General features: G+C 39.7%; 1 protein-coding gene across 1 annotated transcript in view; it reads right to left on the bottom strand.

Annotated features, from left to right (window-relative positions):
* LOC308140061 (netrin receptor UNC5D-like) overlaps positions 1–25,697 on the bottom strand; it is a gene marked incomplete at both ends in the record, with an annotated part of 187,675 nt that overhangs the window by 60,453 nt on the left and 101,525 nt on the right. The window contains one exon of the mRNA XM_080509720.1: positions 20,027–20,233. Coding sequence (XP_080365846.1) covers positions 20,027–20,233 — 207 coding nt within the window. The remainder of the gene's footprint in view (positions 1–20,026; positions 20,234–25,697) is intronic.

Raw genomic sequence — 25,697 nt, 5'->3', positions numbered from 1 at the left:
GATATTTAAAAAGAAAACAAAATTGAAGTGAAATTGGTGATGTAACACCTTGATTATTGATTGTAAACACTTGTTCAATACCCAAGAAAACACTTTCAGCAGCGACTGTTTCAGAAATACAGGAGAGTAACTTGTGTTTTACCTGTCTGTGGGGCATCCCACCAACTCATACTGGTTAATTACAAACATCAGTCGATAAGCAGCCTCTTCACACCAATGGCAGTTTATTGTCAGTAAATCTTTAGAGCTGTGGCCAGCTCTGCTTGTTCCATTCACCCTGGTAATATTTGAAAAGGCCAAAGACGGCTGCCTCAAGAGAAAATGCCAGAAGTAACCAAATCTTACACTCTACATGCATATTTGAAGAATGAGCTCTGTGCTTGTTTGTTTAATGCTTTCCTCTAAAACAAAACTCCACTTTTGTAATACGCTATATTGTTATAATTTGAATGAACAGCAGTCAGAAGTTTTGGGTTTGCTTTTGCATCGTCTTCACACAGATTTGATATGGCTACTGAAAAGGGAACAGTAAACTACAAGGCTGTTATCATCGAGACAAAACTGCAAACAGAAATGCTGGATTACATGCATGCTTAGTTTCCAATCTCCCATGTGTAGGCAGCGAATTAAAATGGGAAAGGCGGAGGGCAGAGTCCTCAGCGAAAGTGTAAAATCGAAAGAAAAGAAGTAAAATATTTAAAAATGCAAATATATATCATATATAATCGGGTGAAACATTCATCTATCTTGGTTTTATAAGTGATTCATCCAACTGAGGGTTGCTGGAGCCGATCCCAGCTCGCTGAAAGGCAGGGCACACCCCCAACAGGGTGCCAGTGCATCACAGAGCAATCCCAGAGATAGAGTCATACTTACAATTTAGTCACCAATTAGCCTCGCAAGTTTGTTTTGGGATGGGAAAAGAAGCGAGGGTGCGAGGACAAACAGATGCATGCAAAGGGCGAACGTGTAAACTCCACATAAGGCCATATAAGGGTGGAATCAAACCTTGTTTGAATGCTACAAGAGGATGATCATGACTATTATTTAAGAGCAACTAAGAAGTCGTGCTTACCCACACATCTTACAGCAGCTGTTGAGAAATCGCTGCAAAGCTCTGCCTCTCGTGGCTTAATGCTTAATTACGCAGACCTACACTTGTAGAAGAGTTGTCTCTCCACAGGCTTTTTGCCATGGCGCCGTACATTGCAGACAGCAGCTTAGACATGGGCTGGGATTAAATGAAAACTAATAATGTGAAATGAAAGGTTATCAAAGGGAGCCTAATGAAGTAATGTAAAACAGCAATGTTCTCTGAAGACACTGTAATCCTCTGCAATGACTGACTGATATTATGTACAATGCTCACCCCCCCCCCCCACACACACACACACACTTCATCTACTCCTCCTCCTTTCCCCTGCTTCAAATTAGAGTCTTAATCAACATGCCTGATTAAGTGAGAGATTTTACTACACGCAAATAAAAACACAAGATTGCTCTCTAGTGCGGTTACATTTGTCATCAAATCGGGAGAAATTTGCAATGTCATCGTGCCACTGAAGCTCAGTTCCATTAGCTCAGTGCAGCAGCGGGAGATTGAATGTATTATTTCTATGGAAGATACTAAAGTTATCACGTGCACACTGATAAAATCCTGCATCACTCTCTCATTTGTGATTTGTCAGAATCTCTGCTGACGCATCTATGACTAATGCTCAACGAGATTAGAAATCATGTCGAGATATGGTCAGACTTCACATCCTCCGTGTTATACAACATTTGTTTCAACATGAGAACAAGTGATTGCCATCTAGAACAAGATGTTAACCCCTTGAGGACCGTCCTCCCCGATCGGGGAAGGTTTGATTTTATTTTTGCTATTCCAGTTTTCCTGAGGTTTTCATATTTTTCGCTATATGTATATTATACCTTCTTTGAAAGCTTGCTTTCTGTACAAAAGACATACTGTGTTTGTTTTATGATACAAATATAACCATTGAAGTAATAATCAGGAATCTAGCATTCTGTACATTTTGTTTCTGTTGGTCCAGTTGAACGCCAGTGAAGGCCTTCTTGTGCAAATTCAGGTCATAATAATCCACCAAATAAGAATATCACATATTGTTCATCTACTCCTATAGCGTTGACATTTGGGTGTGTATAATCACAGAAACTCAAAATAGGTTCTTAGTCAAAGGATTGGGAAGGATTCGAGATGTTTACCTACCTAACTGTGATACATTAATGAGCTTTCAGGAGTTACAAGATAAATTTCATATAGATAAAAAACATTTCTTTAAATATCTTCAATTGCGAAGTTACATACACAAAACCCAGAACAATATACTAACGAAACCTACACACTCAGACTTAGAGGAAATTATGACAAAGGATAGTCAAAAGAAAGGCATAATATCACAGATATATAATTTTATGATGGGAAGAGATCCTGAAGATTCATATGGCAGACTCAAAGCTTGGAACGAGGATTTGTCATTGGATTTAACTGTGGAGGAGTGGAGGGCTGCATGTAACTTGGCACATACCACATCTATTAACGTACGCCTCAGATTAATACAGTTTAAATGGTTAATGCGAGTATATGTAACACCGGTAGATCTTCATAGATATAATGGTAACATTCCTGATCTATGTCCAAAATGCACCGACTGTAGGGGAACACTGGCTCATTGTATGTGGTATTGTAGGAAGATTATAATGTTTTGGGAACAAATAAGAGGTGTCATTGAAAAAATTATGTCTAGGAAATTTATATTGGACCGAAAGCTATTCATATTTGGTTTATACCCAGAGGAATGTACATATACAAGGAGTGAAAAAATGTTTATAAATATAAGCCTGTTGAATGCTAAGAGATGTATATCACTATTTTGGAAAAAGAGTCATGGACCTTCTGTGGAACAGTGGAGGCAGCAGATGTTGTCAACACTCCCATTGGAGAAGATCACCTATGTGTTGAAGGGCAGACAAAATGTTTTTGAGAGTGTCTGGGGGCCTTTCATGTTGTATGTCAAAGACCTTTGAGCATGAGTAATAGTGTGATGGTTACTTTACCTTTGTTAATTCTTTCTAAACGGGCAGTGTGATGTGTTTTTTTTTTTTTGTGTGTGTGTTTTGTTGTGTGTTATGTTATAAAAATTAATAAAAACTTTTTTTGGAAAAAAAAAAAAAAAGGTTCTTAAGAGGTTTAAGGGAAGGAAATACACACATCAAAATTAAATATAAAGGCAGCCTTAGGAAAACGGACAATGTTAAAAACAGTTTAACAAGTTTAATATGGGCCTAAGAATTTAATGCATAAGTTAGTCAAACTAACTCAATAGTTTCCCAACAGAGAGCTTCAGGCAGCGCAGCAGCAGCAGAAATCTGGGGATCAAGGCGATGCCTTTAAATTGTAGAATTTGTTCTCATTCATTTTTTTTTTTTTTTTTTGAAAAGAAGCTGGTTTAATAATCATGATTAATGGTGGAATTTTATCGTACGACTAAGGGAGATGTACAAAAACTACACCCTTTAAAAAAAAATAAAGAACACAACAGTAGAAAACAGTAGCAGACAGAAGACTTGCTTTATATTTTACATGTAAAGCCTTGAACTAGCACTAGAAGAACTCTGCTCTTTATGACCTTCGGATCTCAATCTCAATGTGAGAGAACCCCTGATTCTCCATTTATCATCCATCCTTTCCAAACTAATTTATCCTATTCACGGGGAAGGGACGCTGGTGCAGATCCTAGACTATGGGTGAAGGCAGGGTCCATCACACTGCAAATGCAGATGCACACAATCTCCCACACTCACATGCACAACAAAAGGCAATTTACAATCACAAGTAACCTCAAATGCACATTTTGACCTGGAGTGCAAACCACTTCACAACAGTAGACCCCCTCCCAATAAGCACCGGTTTCTTTATTTGTTTGGTAAACCATCAGATTATCATGTTTTCTTCATTCAAATATTGACTATCAGCAACAAATTTGCTATTTTTGTGACTTTATCAACACAAAGCAGCTCGTAATTTGTCTTATCTCTGCGATGTAAATAAGTGCAACATTTACTCTGTTAAATACTGGATGTTTGTTGTACAGTCACAGTTTGCTTGTATAACAAAACTTATTAGTGTTTTCAAAGCATACCATTACTTTGTTTATATAGGCTTTACTGAACAAAGCAATCTAAATTCGTTAAACTCTTCGGTAATTTCATATTCCAAACACATGTTAATAACTCAAAAACTTAATTCAATCAATATGTATTCATACATTGTTAAATAAATGATTGAAGGCAAATATTTAAACTATGTTGAATTAATTTGACGCATGAGCTCTTAAAACATGATATATCACAATTTTAATCATTTTTGGAGTTAACACACAATCACTCCATGTAATTCTGCATACTAGACCATGAACATGAAGATAATGAATGTCAATAAAATTACAGCAGTTAATTGTTTTCAAGGTAAATGCTTTAGAATTTAGCTTTATTTGATTATATTGTACTTTAAATGTGAAGCGCAAACGTCTTATAGATAAAAAATAAAAATAAACAAATACAGCCAACAGGGGTGGTTCACTAGTGGATTGAATTCATCTTCTCAGCCAACTAAACAAAACATTAACTGAAAAAAAGATCCGTTTCATGGAACAACAGTGGTTTATTGGGGGGAAATTAGGGTAGTCTGTCATAACCTTGCTTGAAAACAATGGTACAAAGTTGAGTTTCAAATGTAAAACTTTAAACAATTATTCATTTCAAAATCATACCTCTTATGTAATCTCAGAACTTGTCAGTGCGTGTAGATGTAGTTTCACTTCTGATTTGTGCCTAAAGCATTAAGAAGGCGAGGGAAAAGACATTGCCAAATTTACCGTTGCTTTTCCCCCCCCCACTATCAGACCTCCTCATCTTTATTAATGATTATAAAAACAGACAAGAACTTATGAATAAACAACAATCTACTGTTCCTGACATGAGCCGTTAGCCCTGCAGACTTGCTTCAAAAACGTGCATTTTCCAGGACAAAGTCAACCACTGAAATTTTTTTTCAAGGAATCTTTCTCCATATAATGTGCAATAATATAGATATACTTTATATAATTGTGTGGAGACTGGAGCGGAAGGTATTGTTCGTTTGACTGAAGGCCATGGCTTGATTTAAGAGGGTGAAATAAACAAAAGGAGGAAAATCAGAACGACATTCTGACTTCCAGGTTTTCTCACATTAGACCAAGATCAAAAAGCTGCAAATAGCCTGAAATGACACTGTGTTGGGGAAAAAAAAAAAAAAAAAAAAAGATCCAAAAGCCACTCAGTCACGGTGACAATGACGGTCACTTCTCTACATTCAGGAATACAAACATCCATTCAGCTCCATCCATGTCCCTGGATGCCTCTTTATTTTCCGTCCACCTCTTCCTCTCTCCCCCCCTCCAGGCTCATGCCAGAAGCTCTTGACAGACCGCCACAGAGCCTTGACAACAGACCTCAAGGTGGAGCAGCTTCCACTTGCCCCCTTAATCACGTCCTTTTAATGCGGCTCTAATCTTGTATCCATAAAAGAGTCAAGAAGAGATATGCTGATGCTCGCTTATCATCTCGGGTCGTTCACGTTTTGTCCCCCCCCCCCCCCCTCTTTCATTCTGTCTCTCTTTTAGTTTGCCTGGCATGAAGCCTGTGGTGTCTTTCTTCCAAGCTTTAGTCCATTGTTTCACTTTGGCTGCAATTATGAGGAGCCCCTCGGAGAGCCGGGCAGTGCCAGCTACAAGTGGCTTGATCTGGGCGGCTGGTCTGACTGAGCTCATCCGTGTCTCTGTTGTGCTTTATGCCACAGCAAAAAAAAAAAAAAAAAGGGGGGGGGGGGGGGTTCAGACTTCTGTTTGTCTGAGGGTTCCTCGCGAGGCAGCCGTGTACATAGCGGGTGACACAGCGTGGGCTGCGGGTTGAGGTGGATGGATATAGCTTTAGGAGAGCGTCTGTCTGATGTGAACCCAGCTTTGGGGAAACGTTTGCGAGATGTGACACTGCTGCATGCAACTCCGCATGTGGGGGCTGCGAGGGTTGGCTAAAGGCCAGACGTAGACGAACCCTGGTAGACAAGCGGAACATGCTCCCAGCAAAATCTTCAGTCTGGTCCCAGCTGTGTGTGTCATACTTAATCCAGGAACCAAAAGGGACGCATTACTCCATGCATAAAAAAAATCATGATAATTCAGCCATTAAAATGCTGCGAGTCCTTATTTGTGTCATTCCCCCGGTTGTCTTGTTTATGTTTATCCCCCTAAAAAAAAAAAAGCCAAAAAAACCTGTGTGTCTGCTTATTAGGAACCACTTCTGCATACACAAGTAGTTTTCACTCTGTGGGCCACTTCATTTGTTTCAGTTCCATTTCTTTAACTAATAGTTTGCGACAGTGAGAGACTCGGAGGCATCGTTCTTTTTCCCCCCCACCAGTCCACATCTCCTCTTCTTTGTTGTGAGTTCATGGCTCGTTGATGATATCTAGCAAACTGCCGGGATCATAATACATAACACTGGAGTCTCTGACAGAAGCATGAACAGGAATAGATATCCATACTTCCTCCCTCCACCCTGCATTCATACACTTTGCCTCAACCGCTATCGCTCCATCAGTAGATCTGCAAAAGCTGCTGCTATCCTCTCCTTCTAGAGGCGACCAGCGCAGGATCCATTTTCAGCCTCTCTTTCACCCTCTCCATTTCCAATGTCCTCTTTCTCCTATTATCCCCTCTTTCTCTTATCTCCCCATCAGAGTATCATCCTTTCAGCTGAGGTCTATAGGCACAGATATCCCCTCTGTTCCACCTTCGCCTCTCCTCTTCTTACACTCTGTCCTTCAATAATCTCTTGACTTCTATCACTCATTTCCATCTCTGAGCCCTCTTGCAGCATTTCAATGAGACCAAAATAAAGTTTTCTTCCACGATAGGTCAGTACGAGCGGTTGGCAGCCTTGTCATTGAAATTTCAAGGCTTTTCATTATAAATATAACAGAAACTGATTGATTTACTGCCTGTAAGGAGCCAATGCAGCCAAAGGAGAGAAAAAAAAAAGTGAATGTGCCGGCTGCTTTCCTGAAGGGATTGCATAATCTGGGTAGTGAGGATTATTTGAAATATCGAGCTGCGTGTGATTTATCAGAAGACTGCTATTGCAAAGAGATGAAGAAATCAGAGCTGTTGTAGGAAATCTGTACACACACACACACACACGCACGCACACGCACACGCACACACACACACACACACACACACACAAGCCTGCTCAACAACAACAACACCTATATATTCATCCTCTATAACAGCTTCACTAAGCAATCAATCAAACTTTGGACTCACCTTCCACACAGATCAGTCTCATTCAGCCTGTTTTACAGGAACATTTATATGAAATAACAAGGAAAAAAAACTAAGTAAATAGATTAAAGGTGGATTAAAATACCTTTATGAAGACAACTAAACCACAAAACAAGGTAAAGTATTACACTGGCAAAAAAAAAAAAAAGATTGACACCAGGAAGAACAGCATTTTAAGCACATAACATATTCAGATCTCATGTTAATATGCCAAAAACTGACGTTCTAACACGTGAGGAATTACAGAAATATATAACAAAACAAAATATCCAAATTGAAGCAGTTAGGATGGAATGGTGAAGAGATCACACAAGATATTTAATGACTGCTTAACCTAAAACACAAGTAAGCTGAATCCATACAAATAAGAAAAGATGCAAACCTCAAATAGAAAGACCTGGAATCAAGCTGCTGTGTTTCACCTGGTGAGGCGAGAATTCTAAATAGCACCTCGAAGCCTTAAGACAAGCAATGTACTGCCTTTACAAAATCCATACTTTAGCTTGAGAGATGTTCTTCATTTCTTTCCTCAAAGAGGATTTTATTCCCCCATCGAAGACCAAACATTATGATTTGAAGTACAATGAAAGATTCAGAGCATTAAACCATCTGTGTTGTACTCTGTTATATCTCCGCAGTGCATTTCACTCTCAGTCTCATGTATCTGAAGACTTTGAGGGAGTGTCGTTTACCTGAAGCTTGACAAGGCTTCACAGCTTCAGGACCTGCAGAACAATTTTAGAGCAAGTACTTCAACAGTGTGTGGGACCCCCCCCCATATATATAATATATTTCTAAAGCCCTCAGAAGCCTGCTGCCATGATTGAAATTTTGCAGTCTCATCAAAGTAGTAAACAGGTAAAGCAACACATGCAATGGTGTCATGTTCATCACCTCATCGTAGATGTGAAGAGAATCACGAAGAGATGACGTTTGATATCGAGTCAGTAGGTAATCATAGTCAATTATTCATTGAACTCGATCAACCATCTGCTTGTGAAACCGTCTCTGTGAGCAGTCATCGCTTCGCCAGCGCGCACAGACGCTGCTTAAAAAGTATTCTACATTCTCACACTGAGGAGTACAGATTACATATTTTTTATCTAAACGTGGAGAGATCTTCACTCATCCCGAGAACCTGACTTGGATTAAATGTTAAAGGTGGATGAAAATAGTTTTAAACACCTATTATAAAATCTGTGAGCAGCTGGTAATAGCGTCATCTTTTTTCTTTCATGCGCACGTTTTATTAGAAGTTGATTCGCTTTCTGATGTAGAGTATAACTATTTGCGCATTGTCGCATCATTTTGGCACTTTGAAGTATTATAATGATGCTGCCAGTCTGTCTGATAGCTAGCAGTGTTGATAGAGATAAATAATGCATTATGAATGAATTACAGTAGCTCCTTTTACTATTGTTAATACTGCATTAGTAATTGATCAATATAATGAACTCAGTAAGGTTTATTGTTGTTTTTTGTAGATGAAAACAGTGGGAGTGCCGTTCCTGAATGGTCCTGCTCAAAAACATAACCGTTAGCATTGGCAGAGAAACCCTGTTAATAAGAATTGCCTCATTATTTCTATACTTATCCCATCCTGTTGGCAGCAAACAGCTGTAACATTAAAGTAAGAAGGTATCTGAAATACCAGAGATGTTGAAAACAATGAACAGAGGCTTATTTTGCTGCTGCCTGCATGTTGGTAATTAATCGTCACACTCTTAATGGAATCAAAGTTTTAAACTCTCGATTTGTCATTAATGTAAAATTCCAAGTGTTTTTAGGTTTTCAGTAAGAGGCTTAGCGTCTCAACCTTTGAGATTAACCTTAATGAAAAAGACAATTATAACATTTTCTCTCACCGACAGATTGACAAATAAATCACGGTTGTTCAAATGTTTTGTTTGTTTTTTCCTCCCTGTGGGTTGCTAACTTGGACTCAATGCACAATGCGGCGTTCGAGGAAGCCAAAGCGGTTGATTGTTGCGCAGTTTTTGTCGTCGCTTCTAACCAGTCAGCTCGTTTTCCGCGGCGTGCGTCTCCTGAAATACAGCATCCTCTTTCGGAATATCTCCCCGAGAGCTTATTTTTTATGTCAGACCACGAGGAGCACTTCCGACACGTCTTGTGTTTTTCTGTTTCGTGTTTTCACATCCTCCCCGGTTTGTTTGAGGAGAGGCACAAACAGTTTCATTCAAATGAGGCAGCGCAAAGGAAAGTGTTGGGTGTTTTAGTGAAAGCCGGATCACAGATGTGCTGAGAATAAACATACAGGAAGCAGGTCTTGACAGTAAGTGCATACCAAAATCACGGGGAGGGGATGGGAATAATGTTACCAGCATAAATAAACTATTTTAGGTAAAGCATGCAAAAGACATGATGTGACTTAAAAAAAAGAAGAAAACACTGTACTTTACACTAAATATGAAAAATAGTTCAATTACAAATGTGGGGAAAAAGCTGGAGCGACATGTCATGAATGGACAGTCTCCCCTTTGAAAAGTAAAGCACTGGGCAGAGGCTCTGTGTGCAATGATTCAGTGTGTTTACATTGATTAAACCATATGCAAACACAAGCAAGCTGCCGCACGACAACCACACAGACTTCTGGTCACATCAGACGACTCGGTTAGATCTTTGTCTCCGTGCCAGTTCTCCTCTCGTGCCGTCTTGCAGATGCAATGGACAGAAGCAGTTGGAAAACCCGGAGACAATTAAAAGTTCACACTGTTCTTGTTACCACTAATTCTTCTCCTTCGTTCTCTTTTCCAAAAAGACAAAATTACCAGCAGGCAATATTCCCGTGTGCCACGGCCTACTTTTCTTGGCCAGGCAAAAGTAGTGTCTTGTTTTTAATTCTTAAATGTGTTTTTTTTTTATTTTTTAGCTCAGATATGTTGTCAAGAAGTAGAATTAAAAGTTCAGTTCTTGAAATTGTCACCGTTTCTGCAAACCGATATGTACAAAATATACAGTGAAACTGGGCAATAGCACGTTGAACGATAACATATCTCCAACTCTGCACCTTCAGTATTTCCACAATTTGCCTTTAAATGCCACACCATCTGTCTCCGGCTGCAGATTTGTTGTGCCCTATTATATTCACGTCAATAAACTCTGCATTATTCAGACATTATTTTCCTACTTGGGGAAAGTGTCTCCTCTCCTTTTAGAGAGTCGTTTTCAAAATGTCACTCTGATTGCCACATCTGTATAAAAGGAATGAGAGCAGTAATGAGACTGTCTGGGAAGTTTACAGACCTCTCTCTTGTAATGCAGCGCAGCTCTAACCTTCCCTATTCAATATTTTCCATTATGCAGCTAATTCTTTTCAGAGCTTTTAATCTGTTTGTTTGTTGGTTAATTTTATAATAATGGGGTGGCGCTGTAAATGTGTAAATGCTTTCTAAATATTTGGCATTCTGACAATATGTTGATTTGCTTTCTCAAATTATCCTAAACAGTAAGCCTGGATCTTTTTGCAGATGGAAGTATTAAAGATCTTGTTGGAGCCAAAACAAAGTCAAATTCATTAATATGAAACTCAAGTTTCGAGAAGTTGCTTGTCGAGAGAAGATGAAATGTGGGGATGTGATAGTTCTTTTGCTTTTTCCTTGATCTGTAGTATTTGTATGCCAAACCTATAGAGACGGAATGATTTGTTGTGATAGCCGTTTATGTTGTGCTTTATTTGAAGTAATGATGGCTGACAACTGGAAGCAACACTGGAGGAAAAAGTACAACAGGTTTTGGATTAAAAGGGGATTTTATGTAACTTCTAACCAGTAGTTTTTGTTTTCTACAACAACTTTTAAGGTTAATGTTACGTTTGACCTCCAAGTTTTTAATTATCTGTACTTTTTAATTTTCCGGATTCTGTGCTACTTTTCACTGCGTCATGACAGTCAATTATTGAAAAAAATGAACCGGTTTGTGATTATTTTGAAAAATCCACAAATGTATTGGTGGTAATTTTCACTGATCAGATCTGAACTCTTGTTATTATGGTTTTGACTCAAATTTCGTAATCGTAGGATGCAGATATGTTGATCGGTATCTAGATACTGAAGAGACCATGGGCCAGACTCAGTAGACACCACATACACCATAAATTCCTCTTTTAACCCTTTGAAACATATTGAAACATTGAGCATTGAGCATATATTTCAGGTCATTGGTCTACAATGTTGTACAGTCATACTGCTTGTGTGTGCATCATAGATTAGCAGAGGGCTCTGCTACTAAACATCACAATGAGTTAAAGAAACTACACTACATGTATCTTGGTATTTTGGTGTGGTATTTGGTATTATTTCGATGTGCAACATTGATGTGCAACATCCCTTCATCTTCGCACGATTACTGTTGTTTTGTTGTTATTTCATGCCATTTATTACAGAGCCATCTGGGAACTTGGTTTGGGGTGAGAGATCAGTTAGTTTTTGCTGAGTGCGAATCGTTAAAATAAAGGAGATACTTTTAGATTCCAACTGACAAAAGATGTTAAACTCCACTTTCACAAAGTCTACATAAATAAGTGTACTCATCCTCATGAGTAGATTCTTTCACCACCTCAGCCCAGGGTCAACAGAATCCACCTACCAGGACCACTAAAAGCTGTAGGTGAATTTACAGTTTATTTTCTTTAAATCCCTCAGGGAAGCTGAAGTCATTGCTGGGAGCAATACACATTAGCATCTGGCGACTTCGGTGAGTATCTGTCTATGGAGGGGGATTTAACCCGGGCTGGAAGGCATCGCATCAGAATTTTACTACAAAACATTTGATATCTCATTTGTTTCCATCCAGCTCACATTTGGTTCTTCTTATTGCACGAGAGCAAATAAGCACATTTTCTGGAATACCTGAGAAACATTTGGCCTCGTACGACTTGCATTCCCCAAGTGCGTCACGCACGAATGGATCCAGTGTGAAATGTTCATCGAGCCAACACGTTTCCTCTCTTCGCATTGGACCCCCCGCTGTTGATGTCATTAGATGCTCTGAAATTTTGGGAGTGAACCTCACACTCACCCTCACGGTTTAATCTCAAACAAAATAAAAAAATAAAAAAAAAAAATGGGGGAGAAAACATCTCACTCCCACATAAAAAGCTGCAGCAAAAGGCGAAACAGTCAAACGATCTCCAATAAAGAGAAACGGCTTTGATGTCAGCTATTCAGTCTCTCAAAAACATTTCTTCCACTCGGAGGTAAAATAAATTGAAGTCCTGAAGCATTACTCTGAGTATTATCATTTATGACCGCAGAATGGCAATAAACAAAGCATTTGAGGTTAAAAATGAAAGGAGAAAATTATAGATTTACTCTTTGAATCCTGACTTGTGTTCAAGGTACTATGAGGGAAAACTCTTTTACCTTCAACTTTTAAGATGGGAGCCATGGACTCTCTTCTTACATTAAAATAAATGAACCATACTGACAATTCATTGTACAGGCTCTTCATTGTAGTGAGTCGGACAGCACAATGGCAAATCTCAACACAATCAACCTCAAGTCAGGAAAACGTCATTAAATATTACTTTTGATCAGACTATTTTTTGCTGCTTCAGAAAAATGGATTTAAGAGTAAAGTTACATTCAGCTTCATCGATGCAGTTTCGCACAGAAGCAGCTGTTCAATGCACAAGGTCATCTTTTGTGCTGCAACTCAACATTTCCACACATATCTTCACTTCTTTAACTTGCTTATCCTCACCGTTGAGGTTATTTTAAAGTTAAAGCCTGTGTCGGCTTTAACTGTGAAAACACATCGCAGTAAGACAAATACGCCCCGTCTGCACCCCCTCTCATGCTGCCATGTTAAATAAAAATGCAGGAGTGAATGACTCAAGTTTATAGTCGGTTTTAACACTTTCTAGCTCCAACATCGACTGCATTTTAAAGTTTGTGAGCAACCTGCAGCTTCATTCCATGAATGGATCTGCATGTCACAGATGGTACATAACAGAATTCCCACTTGCACTGTGTAGTTTTACTAACTTTTTACCAGTAATGACATGAGCAACCTGTTTTAAGTGCAAAATGCGACTCATTCCAGATTTATTAACTTTCAATTTTGCAGACATCTGGCACAGTCATGGCTGACATGTGTTTGATCCTAAGACTAAGCACAGGTTAGAATGTAATACGTTGTCTTTTTTTTATTCAATAATTGTATTCTTTTTTGAGTTTTTCATCTGTGGGGATTTTTATGCACAAAATACACCTAAAAGGGTGAAGAAATGCTTTATTTTGCAGGAAGCTAAACGATTAGTCCACTTCTGTTTGATATTCTAAAATAAATTTTTAATGTAGAAAATCTGATTTCATCACAACTGTCATGAACCAAATTTTCTTTAAAAACAATGGTTTGAATTTAGTTTTGGTTCCAAATGTGCAAATCCATTCTTGCATTAAGCATTATTCGCAGACATTACCCAATAAATTTTTTTTAGATCAGTATTATTCTTTTTTCATACATTTGAGGCCTAGTTTTGTACATTTTCTCTTTTTTTTCATTCACTAACATTTGAGTGAAATTAGATATATATATATTTTTTTCAAATGTGGGACAAACTGCAAATGCTGAAATGTCATTTTTATCATCTCATTATTTTTCTGCTGCCAGCTTACTAAAAATGTAAAAACATGTAATTCTGCATGTTTACATGGGTTTAAGGTATATTCAAGAACTCTGTATTTGAAACCAAATAAAGACACTCCAGTGCATGTTGAATACAATTTTTAGAAGCCCAGGAAACAAACAAAGCTCGCGCTCACTCAAGTGAGTCAGGATTAGCTCTCAGAGAAGATGAATTACAGGTATGAAATATTTAGCTGTGACATGATGGAAAAACATATTTTCCACTGCTACACATCTTACAAATTGGGGAAACACAAGATGATTCATCCGGCTGAAACAAGTTATATATACCCTGCCACAGTTTCTCATATTTATGGAAGCAGATGCTTTTTCACATAAGCTGCAACGGATGTCGTCTTGGATACGTTTCTACACTCATTTGCCGCTCTGTCCCCTGGAAGGCAGAGCCCGACTTCGGCCAAATCTGAGAATAAACAGCACAGTGGTTAAATATTTCCCCCTAGCTGAGTTAGCTGCCTCTGGATATACACGGTGTCTGTCCACTGCCTTAAACCCTGTGGTCAAACAGTGTCCGGGCATGTGTTGTTGAGTCTGTCTGCATTTAATTCACAGCTTACCGCTTTAATAGCTACAGCCCCCTGCGTGCTGCTGAACCCAGGGGCCATTCTACCACCTGAGTCAGACTATAATAGCTTGTACTGAGATATAGTTGTTCAACTGCCTCCTACAGACGAAGCTGGATGGACAGCTAGAAGTGTCTCAACAGAGGCAAGATGTTCATTTTCTCAACATGTGGCTCGCCTGCCCGCCTCTGCCTGCGTGCAACACGGACACCACTGACAGACACTGTTGAGAAACGCTCTCTAAATCCCAGGTCAGGTTCAAAGAAATCCTCTGCACTCCCAACCGCAGAATACTGAAGCACACCTGAGCAGCCACACATCACCATGCAGGCCAAACACACCGCATGCACTTGAGCTTTAAGGTGATGTTTGTTTGTGTGCATGTGTTAGGATGAAAATAAAAATGGAGGGGAAAAAAAGTGGGCAGGAGGCAAGGCAGAGATGGAGGATAAATGAGAGACGGTAAACAAAAGGAAGAAAAGACAAGGAGAAGAAAACGCGTGATATTTTCCAAGTGTGTCAAAACGTCTCTCTTAAAAGAGGAGCTGTCATTTCACACCATAAAAGACAATGTGCAGTCAAAGAACAGCACAGAGGCACAACAATGAGTCCTAAAACCCCCAAAATAAGCTGGTAGTTTTGCAGTTATGGGGTTATTTTTTCCAGTGAAATACAATTTTTTGACGATATGAAACTTAAAAACGCATGATGTTGGAATTCTATTGTCTTCAATGAAGCCAGGGGATGAATGAAACTACGGTGGCTGCAGGTTCTGTAATTACAAAACCACATGCTTGTTTTCTTTAGGGAGCGTGCTGTGTTTAATTTCTCACTAACTTCGGCTTCCAAGGTCACATCGGTAGAAAAGGGTGGCGCACTAAATCACATCACAACGTGAAAATTAACCAATGGTGACACTGAAATCATTCAGCTTGTTTTCAGCCTCATGCTTTCTATTTTGTGACATTTGGGCATTAAAACTTAACAGCTAACATGGAGCAAAATGATAAGATTGTACCTTCATTGTTAACATGGAGTTGTTACCTCCATAAAATACACAATAGTGCATTTTGCAATTAGCCAAAGCCACACGTGAATACCAAAATGATTTATGTAGTTAATCCATGTAATGGAAAAGAAAAGCTGCCTCTGAATTGGCCTTGAGCTGCTTTAGCAATAGTCATATACTTTCCAGCCAGTAGCAATGATCAATAGCAACATTTTAGTCCGCACATTAAGGTTTTCCACTGAACAGAGAAAAATGCAGAATTAGAAGTCATTATTTTTTCACATTAGAACTTTTTTTGTTCAACCCAACCTCACTAGAAAGTACTGGAAAGCCAGAAAGTGATGGCCAGTACGGCTACCAGACAACACTTTCTCCATTTTTGCTTCAAAACCCATTTACGATTTAACTGAACAAAATAAGCATTTAATAGAGTGATGTCTGAAAAATGAAAACAGTCAGCATCACAGGAAAAGAAGCTTTTTGCATTGCCGCTCAGTTAATGATCGAACCGATGGATGTAGAATATCTTATTTGGCCCCGGATGTTATGACATGCGCCAAAGGACTTCTCCACTGTATCCAAATGATCCATGCAGATATGATCATTTGAGTATTTCAAGCCATCGACTGCTTTCAGAGGGAGGTGTGCAGTCACGTCCAAGTGTGGGTTGTCAAAGATGGCCAGGTCCGCCCTTCTTTAAAGAAATACACTGAAACTGGCAAACATTCGGGGACATTTTCTTCTATCGTGATTTTGAGGTATCATCCAGAACAAATATCAGTAAGACTCACCAGATATTTCAAATTTTAATTTATGTGTGTTTTTGCATTTAATGTGAAGGCTGATCCATGCTTATATGTTCATCTTGCTTGTTTTTTTGTTGCTGTTTTTTTTCCTCAAAGTGTGAATGTAGACAATGAGCTGATGAAGAGGCTGCTGTCTTGTGGTGTGATAAAGTAAAAGCCATCGCTACCTGAGCTGCACTAAATTATGCACCTGGCAACACTGATGCTGATGTTTCCTGTGTGCTTGCATGTGTAGTAAGATGTTTATGTGAGATTTTCCTGCTCCAACTCCAATAAAATACAACAAATGGTGTTTCCAGTCACTGTACATTTTATGTACGATTCACATCATTTTTTTTTATCATCAAATTTGCCAAAACGTGTCTATTTCGTATCCAAACAACAAGGAGCTTCACTGTGCCTCACCTCAGATTAGCCTGCGAGTTCAGTGCATGTCTTTTTCTTTCTCACGTTTGCATTTCTTAAGTTCTCACAATCTATAGAAACATGAATGTACTGTATTTCATGTGTATGTGTAACATGTTTTAACTTTTTCTGACTCCGCAAAACAATGAAAAAGCAAGAGAAGAGAACACGAGAACCTCTTGACTCACGTCTGCTGTTGCTTCTCCTTTTCGTGGAGACCAGATTTACTCTTTCAATTGTTTGGAGTGTGAACAGTATGAGACAAATTTATAGAAATCCTTCATCGAATAATATACCAAAAAAAATAAAACCCGCACATTTAGTATTGTGAAGTTTCTCTGTGATTTTAAATAATTTGAAAACAAAAAAAAAACCCAGAAGAGGAATAATGATAAACTTAAATTTTAGCTGAAAATTCCATATTTTCTGATGACTTCTAAAGTTAGTTTTTTTTTAAATATCTGGCAAGGAGGACGGCCTAAATACAAATAATACCAAAATCATAGTTATCTTCAATGAAGAGGATTGAGGTAATTATAAAGTTTCCACGAGTCTCTCTGCACAACTACTTTATTGCCTTAATTAAAACTTTCTGAGAGGCGCGCGACTGTCTGTGAGACTGTCGACTTGGAGTGCTGACGATGTAACAGCAGAGTGAGGTGTTAACAGACAGGATTCAACACACAAAACTTAATTGAGAACTTCCGCCGCGTGACAATTCATCTTGGTGTTTAGGAAAACAATGTCAACTGTTCAGTTTCTGAGCCGCCTCAGCCAAGGTCAGCACAGACTTGTAAAAGTCTTGAAATTCAGATGCATCCTGTCGGTGGGGGTGGGGGGGGGGGGGGGGGGGGGGGACACGTCCCGACTACATTCTGGACTGAGCTTTTCTGCTTTATGAGGTGCTCTACTTTCCGGCTTTCATTCTCTCAGTCAATCTTCTCCCTTCTGTACATCCTGTTCGTCTGACTGTCCCACTGGAGCAGATATGAGTGGTGATAAGGAGCCAGATGGGAGGGGAGCTATGAATCCAGACTGGAGGCAGTAAAAATTTAGGGGTCCATTGTTAACTCTGGAAGGAGATATCACTTGGTGCTTCCCGTTAAGTGAAGCACCAACACTGTTGTACTAATAGCCGCGAAAGCAGGCCTATAAACAGCTTGCCGTCATCTGCATCTGACAAACAAACAAAAAAAAAAGTGTTGCTGATATGTTTATCACTGCACACATGAATACTGCAGAACTATAAATCCAAGTCATTCCACTGCCTGGTTTTAAAAGCAACTTTTTGCAAAGTATGCTTCAGGATCCATTTAAATGTATTACAAGAATATTATGGGGGACGGGGTGTGACTTTGAGTAATGACGCTGTTCAATTTGCTGTACAAACATCAATGAACTCGTGAGAAATTTAATGCCCATCGTGAGATGATGCAACCGAAACAAGCGGGAGTATTAGAAAAAGGGAAATTTTCTTTGTGGTTCGACTGGATTCATTTTGAAGTTACAACAACAACTGAATTTCAGCTCATTGCGTCAGTAAAAGACACAACTCCAAGTTGGGAGCCAAATCCTGAAATTGAACAAGTTGGCGCCTTTCATGCTCTAACAGTTGTCATTTCAGTTCAAATCAAATGTGACACACAGTAGCAAAGTGGAGACGCAAATATATTTATGGGGTTGGACGTAGCCGCAGGCACTGTCACAGAGCGCCACTAGCAAAGTTCATTCTCAAGACTTCAGTCCCTGCTGTGTTTTTGTAACAGAAAATGACAGGAAAAGGTCTGAAAGGACAGACATTTCTTCAATGTTTCAAGAAGTTTAGATGACCCCCAAGTTGCAAAATGACTGACCCGCTGTTGAATAAGGAAGTGGTTTATAGATTAACGTCATATTTTAAGCATTGCACTGGTTTATATTTGATGTACTGGGATCAAATGTGTTTCTCAAAATTTCCAACATTCATTTAAGTTAAAGCCACTGATTCCAATATTTACTTAGATCAGTGGTGTGGAAGACATTTTCGTTCAGGAGTCAAATACAACCCAATGTCATTTTGAGTGGGCGGGACTGGTGAAATAATACCATAATAACCTTTAAATCTAAACTTTAAAGTTTTTCTATACTGTGGCACAGAGTGTATGCAATGAAAGTGACCAAACAATTACTACCGAAGATGACTACGATCTCAACACAAAGCCAATTTTAATGAAACCTTCTGGTGCAAAATACAATGTAATCTCCCAAAAACTCTTATAGCTGTTGCATTACGCGTTTTTTTTTTTTTTTTTTTTTTTACTTTGTGTATGGGTCCTAACACATAAAAGTGTGAAAAGCAATAAAAAAAGATTGAAAAAGATTAAGTCAGGTGATAAATGTGAAATTAAAATATCATTAAAAACAGAAGAGAAAATGATCAATTAAAATGAAAATGGGGTGAATTCAAGAAATGAGAAAAAGTGATATTATTCATATTTTTATGTGTTTATTGAGGAGGGGAAGAGGTCAGAAAGTAACACCTACTCAGATGTTACCCTCTGGCAGTGCACGTGTGAAAGATGCGTCCAGCATGCTGCATTGGCTCAAATTTTTGTTCTCGCGTTTCGCTTTGTTTTAACTTTTTCTTTCCAAGAATTTCCCTCTGGGATTAAGAATGAATAGAGTATGTCAATTCAATTCAATTCAATTCTGACACCACTGCTGTTAAACTGCCCAGTTTGCATTTATGCTTGAGGCTACTTTTTGATCCATAACTGTGCAACTCTAGACATCGCTGATGTATTATTATGCAGTTTGGTTTTATTTAACAAAAATTGTGTCAGTACATACATTCATGTACACATTCAGTTTCTCCTTATTACAACTTCAACCAAAACTGCTACTTTCCTATACCAAACCCTTAACTACTAACATTTCACTCCAACTTCTCAGACATTTGTTTATCTGAGAAGATCGGAAGATGGGATCAGGTCTGGAACCATTTACGCTAAAAGTCTTGAATTTTGGGGTCAAATTATTTAAATAAAAATGGTTTTCAACCTGCATGACATGAACACATTACCAAACCCGAAGCATGCTTTTAAAACAAGTTTGAAAGTTTGACAAACCTCAGACCCTCCTTGTCAGGTACTCATACATTATGTAGCCACAGAAATGAACTGGAGCCATTACCTGTGTTGAGGTCGGTGTGCTCCTGAGACATGTGCTGGCTCTGGTGGACCCATTCACCGTTGCACTTGAAGAAAATCTGGAGCGCGGGTCGAGCTTGACACCGCAGCTTGATGGGGTTACTCTTGACAATGTAGGCATCGACGGGCTCCTCCAGGAAGTGGGGCAGCGTCCCCGACTGGCCATGCTGCGGGGCTTCACCGCGAGGACCTGGAGTTCAGAATGAAAAACAACATCATCAGACTCAAACAGAATAACTAAACAAATCGCATCAGAAAAGTGAATGCTTAATTGGTGACAGCGAGATATCTGATTCAAAGCATTTAAAATTCATGTCACGGCAGCCGACTCCCCCTTCAGTTGTCTGCAAAACAAGCACAGCCCATTTAAACGAGCTGTCTTTCTGTCTTGCCTCCAGTTTTCATCCTTCACTGCCTCTGAAACTTGAACCATCTTAAAGCCATTACTTACTTAAAAATGTTGCATTTGAGATAAACTGTGTAAAAACAACAGATCATGAACTTGTCCCCACAGTCCATTCTCCACCATAGTATTACAGTACTGTTTCTCAGAATTACTCCACTGTTGAGCTAATCCTCCTGAGGCATTATAGTGTTTAATATTTAAACACACAGTGTATGTACATGAGATGGTTTGCAAATACGCACAATGTTTATGATTAAAAAAAAAAATTATGTCTGGTTATTTTTCTTTTTAAATAATTCAAGCTAATAATGTTATTGTTTACCAGATTTTTGTCTCTTTATGCTTTGAAGTGTGAGGTGTTTAGGTCCTGTGGGAATTTGCAGACTTTGGGCAAAAGTTATCTTGACTGTACCGTAACCTCTCTGATGCCAACAAAGGCCAACGGCAGAAATACAGCTGTGCTAGAAAGTGAGAAATCCCAATTTTATGGGAGTTTCCTGGGGACAAGGCTCTGGAGATCTGGCTGGGCTGAGCTGAGGGACAACTTGTAGCAACGTCTCCCACAGTGCAAATCTCCAACAGCTTAGAGATTAATACCATTCTCACGATGTGTAATCAAGAGCTGAAACATCTTCACAACCAGCTCTCTCATAATTCAATGGACAACTCAAAGCTAAGGCATTTCTATAATTTCTACATTCTTAAAATTGTAGTGCCATGCATCAAAGGTCCAATATTATGGCAATGACCTCTGTACCTGAAGTGAATAGCTCCACTTTTTTAACCTCTGATAAATAAAACATCAAAAAACATCAAAAGATTTAAAAATACAATAAAAATGTGCATCAATCACATGTTATATTTTGAGCAACTTGGAAGATACTGTTAAAGGGGCAAAAGAATATCCTTGCGGTTGGAATAGAACCGGGGTCTTATAGCTGTGAAGTAACAGCGATTGACAAGTATTCACTATGCCAGCGCCATCCAAAGACTCAAACATCAGTGGAATAGATATCTCACTTCAAGTTAACAGGCTGGAGATATATCATGATGATCAAGCCAGTCTGCACCGGCCCTATAAATACCACTTTGATCTCAGATGATGGTGTTCACGGATGCCTGCGAACTCATTTGAAGAATTCACTGAGAAAACACTGGCAACACATTAACAGGCATTACTCCCTTCTTCCTCTGCCCCTCTGAGGTGTGTTCCAGTCGGCGGACGTTTTGCTTCTTCTGAGGCCCACAAGTGTAATTACACTCTGACTAATCCCCTAGTTTGCTGGAACCTCTTTCATGCAAGTGTGAAGGGTTTAGCGAGGCAAACCATCCCACATCCTCGTCTCCCGAAACCCAAACTCCCCACGCTGCACACCGCGTGTTTCTCCACAGCGATGGGTGCACCTCTGAAAACCCCATCAGGATTAGAGAACCCACTCTCCCTTTTTCTCTCCCTCTCACTGGCTAATCTAATCCTCCTACCTTTCCTGCCGGATGTCTCCTGATCGAGGGAAGCAGATAAAAGAGTCTATGTGATTCCCCGGCTGTGAAAATCACAGCACTTGCTCAGTGTTCCTCTCCCCTCCGTGTGACACATTCGCATTCTCCCCTTGATTCCTGGAACTGAGACTGAACAAAGAGGCATGCTTTTAATTTCAAAATGACTAGCCCCTAGGCAAGCTTTTCTTGTACAGAGTGCTCCAATTTGTTTTGCACACGGAGCATTGACATGGTGTGTTTGTGTTTGGATGGATGCAAAACATAGACGTGAATGCACAGCCAGACAATGATAGATGGGAACAAGAATGCACAAACACGTAGCTGTCAACCAAAGCCACGGCCCTCCAAGTAATGACTCATTTGCTAATAGATCAGGTATTATATTAATGCTTACCATTGTGACAGCTCAATGCGGCTGAAACCAATACCTGATACATAAACACATCTGCATTAGTGAGGGTTTCACAATGTATTATACGCCTTTAGTAAGCAGTCCGCTCGCTTTTCAAATTTTCATTTTTTATTTAGCAGTTGCAGCAGTATTTGCTGCAGACAGAAAGGAAACTGTGGTGTGATTTAACCTCAGGCTGGTGGTGGGACATGTGGCTCTAAGGGAAACACAAGCACTTAACTGTCTCTTGGAGCAGCATAACATTGTCTTTGCTCTCGAAATTGCTGAATATAGATCACAAAGTGCAACACCAGGCAAGGTCTATAGCTACTGCAGGACGCCCCTGTGGCTCAGCAGCTTGGAGTGAGCACACAAATGGGAAAGAGTCAACCCCTCATGGTACCACGTGAGAGGTGCCTTGATAAAAAAAAAGGGTTGCTGGTGTTGATGCTGTAGGTTGTTTTGTTTTGCATTCTCTACAATCTGACAATTTACATCGTGTGGCCACTGCAGAGAGGTTATTGTTCATCTACATGCTCCCAGGATAGACCATAGACCAATAGCTTCTTCCAATATGCTTTGCCGCTGTCATTCAGCGTGCCGCTGTGCCCTACGCTTCACAGTATTCACAGTGATCTACAACCAATGCCTCAACTTGGCAATAACACGTAAGGGGCACAGATACATCGAGCCCACTCTGAGAGGAAAACAAGATATCACTGCCAAAGGGTTGAGTGATGGCTCTATCAGGAAGGCCTTTTTTTTTTTCCTTCCTTTTTCTTGCTCTGCCTCCGAGTCTGCCACACACACAAAGTTTTGTACTGGAAACACCGTCTGACAGCTAATGCCGCTTCGACTGTGATGCAACCTGTAAGCGAAGTGGAAAATGTTTTAATTTCCTCGACTACACCAAAGACTCCAACTCTGCACTTTGGAATTAAAAGTGAAGAGTAAATGCAGTCTCTTATGTCAGTTCAATGTATTTATGGCTTTTGAGTTTAAAAAACAAAAAAACAAAAAAACAAAAAACCTTAAAGGAATTCAAGAGGGGAACAGAGCCTGGAGCTGACTGGGCTAATTTGGTTAAGCTTTTGGGTGGTAGCACAGGCTGCCTCACAAAGAGGACGATGACTGCTGGTCCAGAGAATTCACAGTGATTTGGAGAGACTGAAGGCAGCTGCCAGGCTGATGTTTGCCAAATTCTCCCCCAACACTCGGCACACTCACAACCTCATATTCTGGCAGACGAACTGCTGTCCTGTTTTCACGTCAAACACCAGCTGATGCTATGGATAACTGACTTCTTGATGCACAGACTGCAGAGGATCAGGTAGATCCTCTCACTGTACCAGTGCACACACGCCATCCCAAAAGGCATTAGTCCTCCTCCTGCCGCTTCTAGTTCACCGGCTATGCCGTCCCCCACGTCGTCATGTTTGAACACAGCTTCTATTTTCCACCTGAGAGTTCAGACGGAAAACGACGGGCCAAATTGACACATGCCGACTTGTACTCGTGTCCTCCTCTGACAGATCCCAGGGATCCCATCTGCGCTCCAATTACTTCAATAGCTTTTGTCCAAACGGAATCATTTTGATGCTATTTAGAACTACTCAACTTCCTGTGATTTGATTTGAGAAGAGACTTTGGGTATTTGGTCTTCACTTCTGTTCACGACAAAAATAACGTTTTTTTTTCATTAACTTTTTGTGGGTTTAGAAACTCAAGATGATGGACACTTTATTTGGACAGTTTGGTGGGAAAGGTGGTTCAGTTAAGGAAGTCGAGGGAGGATAGGTATGTAGGGAAAAGGTGTGCTGTAGGCAGAGCAAGGAAGTTTATGGAAACAGTGAAGACGTGAAGGCAATGGGTGTGACTGAGGAGGAAACATAAGACGGGGGGTGATGGAAGATAATAACCTTGATGAAAATCTTAACACATGAAAAATTGTAATAATAAACGTGATCCTTTAAAGGCTTATTGTTTACATGGAAGTTGCTCAAGCTCCCTGTGCTTTGTATTCCCAATGACTCTACTCAACATCAAAATGGGAAATTTATTTGAAAAAAAAAATGGCTCTCCAAATGAAGTTATTGGCACCAAAAAGGTTTTACTTCACCGATATATGCATATCTACAAAAACAAAGGTGAAGTGTCCTTCAGAATATAAGAAATGCAGAAAACACCATCGGTCCAAAAATGCCTCATGTTTCATGTACAAAACCTGACCTTCCTGTGCACCCTCACAGCCGAAACTAGTCCCCCCCCCCCGTTTTTTTTCTTCTTTATCTCCTTAGGTAACAGACAGTATCCTCTATTAATATACCTTGACATTCCTGTGCAGGATTTTACTTTCCTGCCTGGTTCTGACCTTTGCCTGGATCAGATTTTTGCTCGTCTGCTCTTCGTCTCTTTTGATGTGCCTCTGCCTGCCTGTTCCCGACCTAACCTGATGTAAGTAAAGCCTTTATGACTTTTACTTGTGATTCACGGTTTTGAGTATTGCCCTTTTTGTCTGTAATACTGCAGATGAACTGACTCAGCTTATCCAGTGTTGCAATAAATTACCGCTCTCAACCTCAAGATCACAAAGAGAGAAATTCTGGTGCTTTACAGTAGGTGGGAAACAAAGTAGAGTCTGAAAACAAAACCCAAGAATTACCACGACAACCGAAACCCTTATAAGTAACATGAAAGAGTCACCTCAGAGCACTAAGATCTTGCATGCTCACACGCATAGACTTTGCCTGCGATAAGGATAATACCACAAGTGACATCACAGACAAACAGGAGTATTAAAATTAGGATTTTGCAAGCATTAGGCCATGTTTAATCGAGAACAATCATCTGGAAGGACTGGATCGAACACTGAGCACCCACAAAAACACACAAATGTGGAGTTGGACGTGTCAGTGAAGGAAGATAATAATGAATAGAGAGATGAAAATTTGATAAGAAATTAAAAAAAAAAACCTGGGAGATGTAAAAAGATGTGAAAAGTCAAAATGTCCAAGCTACCCACTTGAATGTAGAATTGAACCAATGTTCAGAGATTACAGAACCAGTTGCCATCTGAACCTCTATAGCAGTCTTTTTCTTCACAATAGACTACTGCGTTACCCTCTTCAACACACAACCCACTTGTATGTATGATGTCACTTTCAACAATGCATTGTAGTCAACAACTAGCTCTTTCCAATCAGCTGCTGAGGGCAGAGAAAACCAGCCCCGTCCTAGTTTTTCACCACATTTCCATCAAATGCGTGTGCTTCAGTATGAAAAACTCAAAATGGATAAAAACTAATCTGCATCTGCAGTTTCTGGAACTGCAAAAAAACCACTGCTCTCTTCACTTTG

The sequence above is a fragment of the Blennius ocellaris genome (assembly GCF_963422515.1).
Source record: "Blennius ocellaris genome assembly, chromosome: 15".
NCBI lineage: Eukaryota > Metazoa > Chordata > Actinopteri > Blenniiformes > Blenniidae > Blennius > Blennius ocellaris.
Note: the sequence above shows the minus strand (reverse complement) of the source record. Positions and strands in the feature narration are given on the sequence as shown.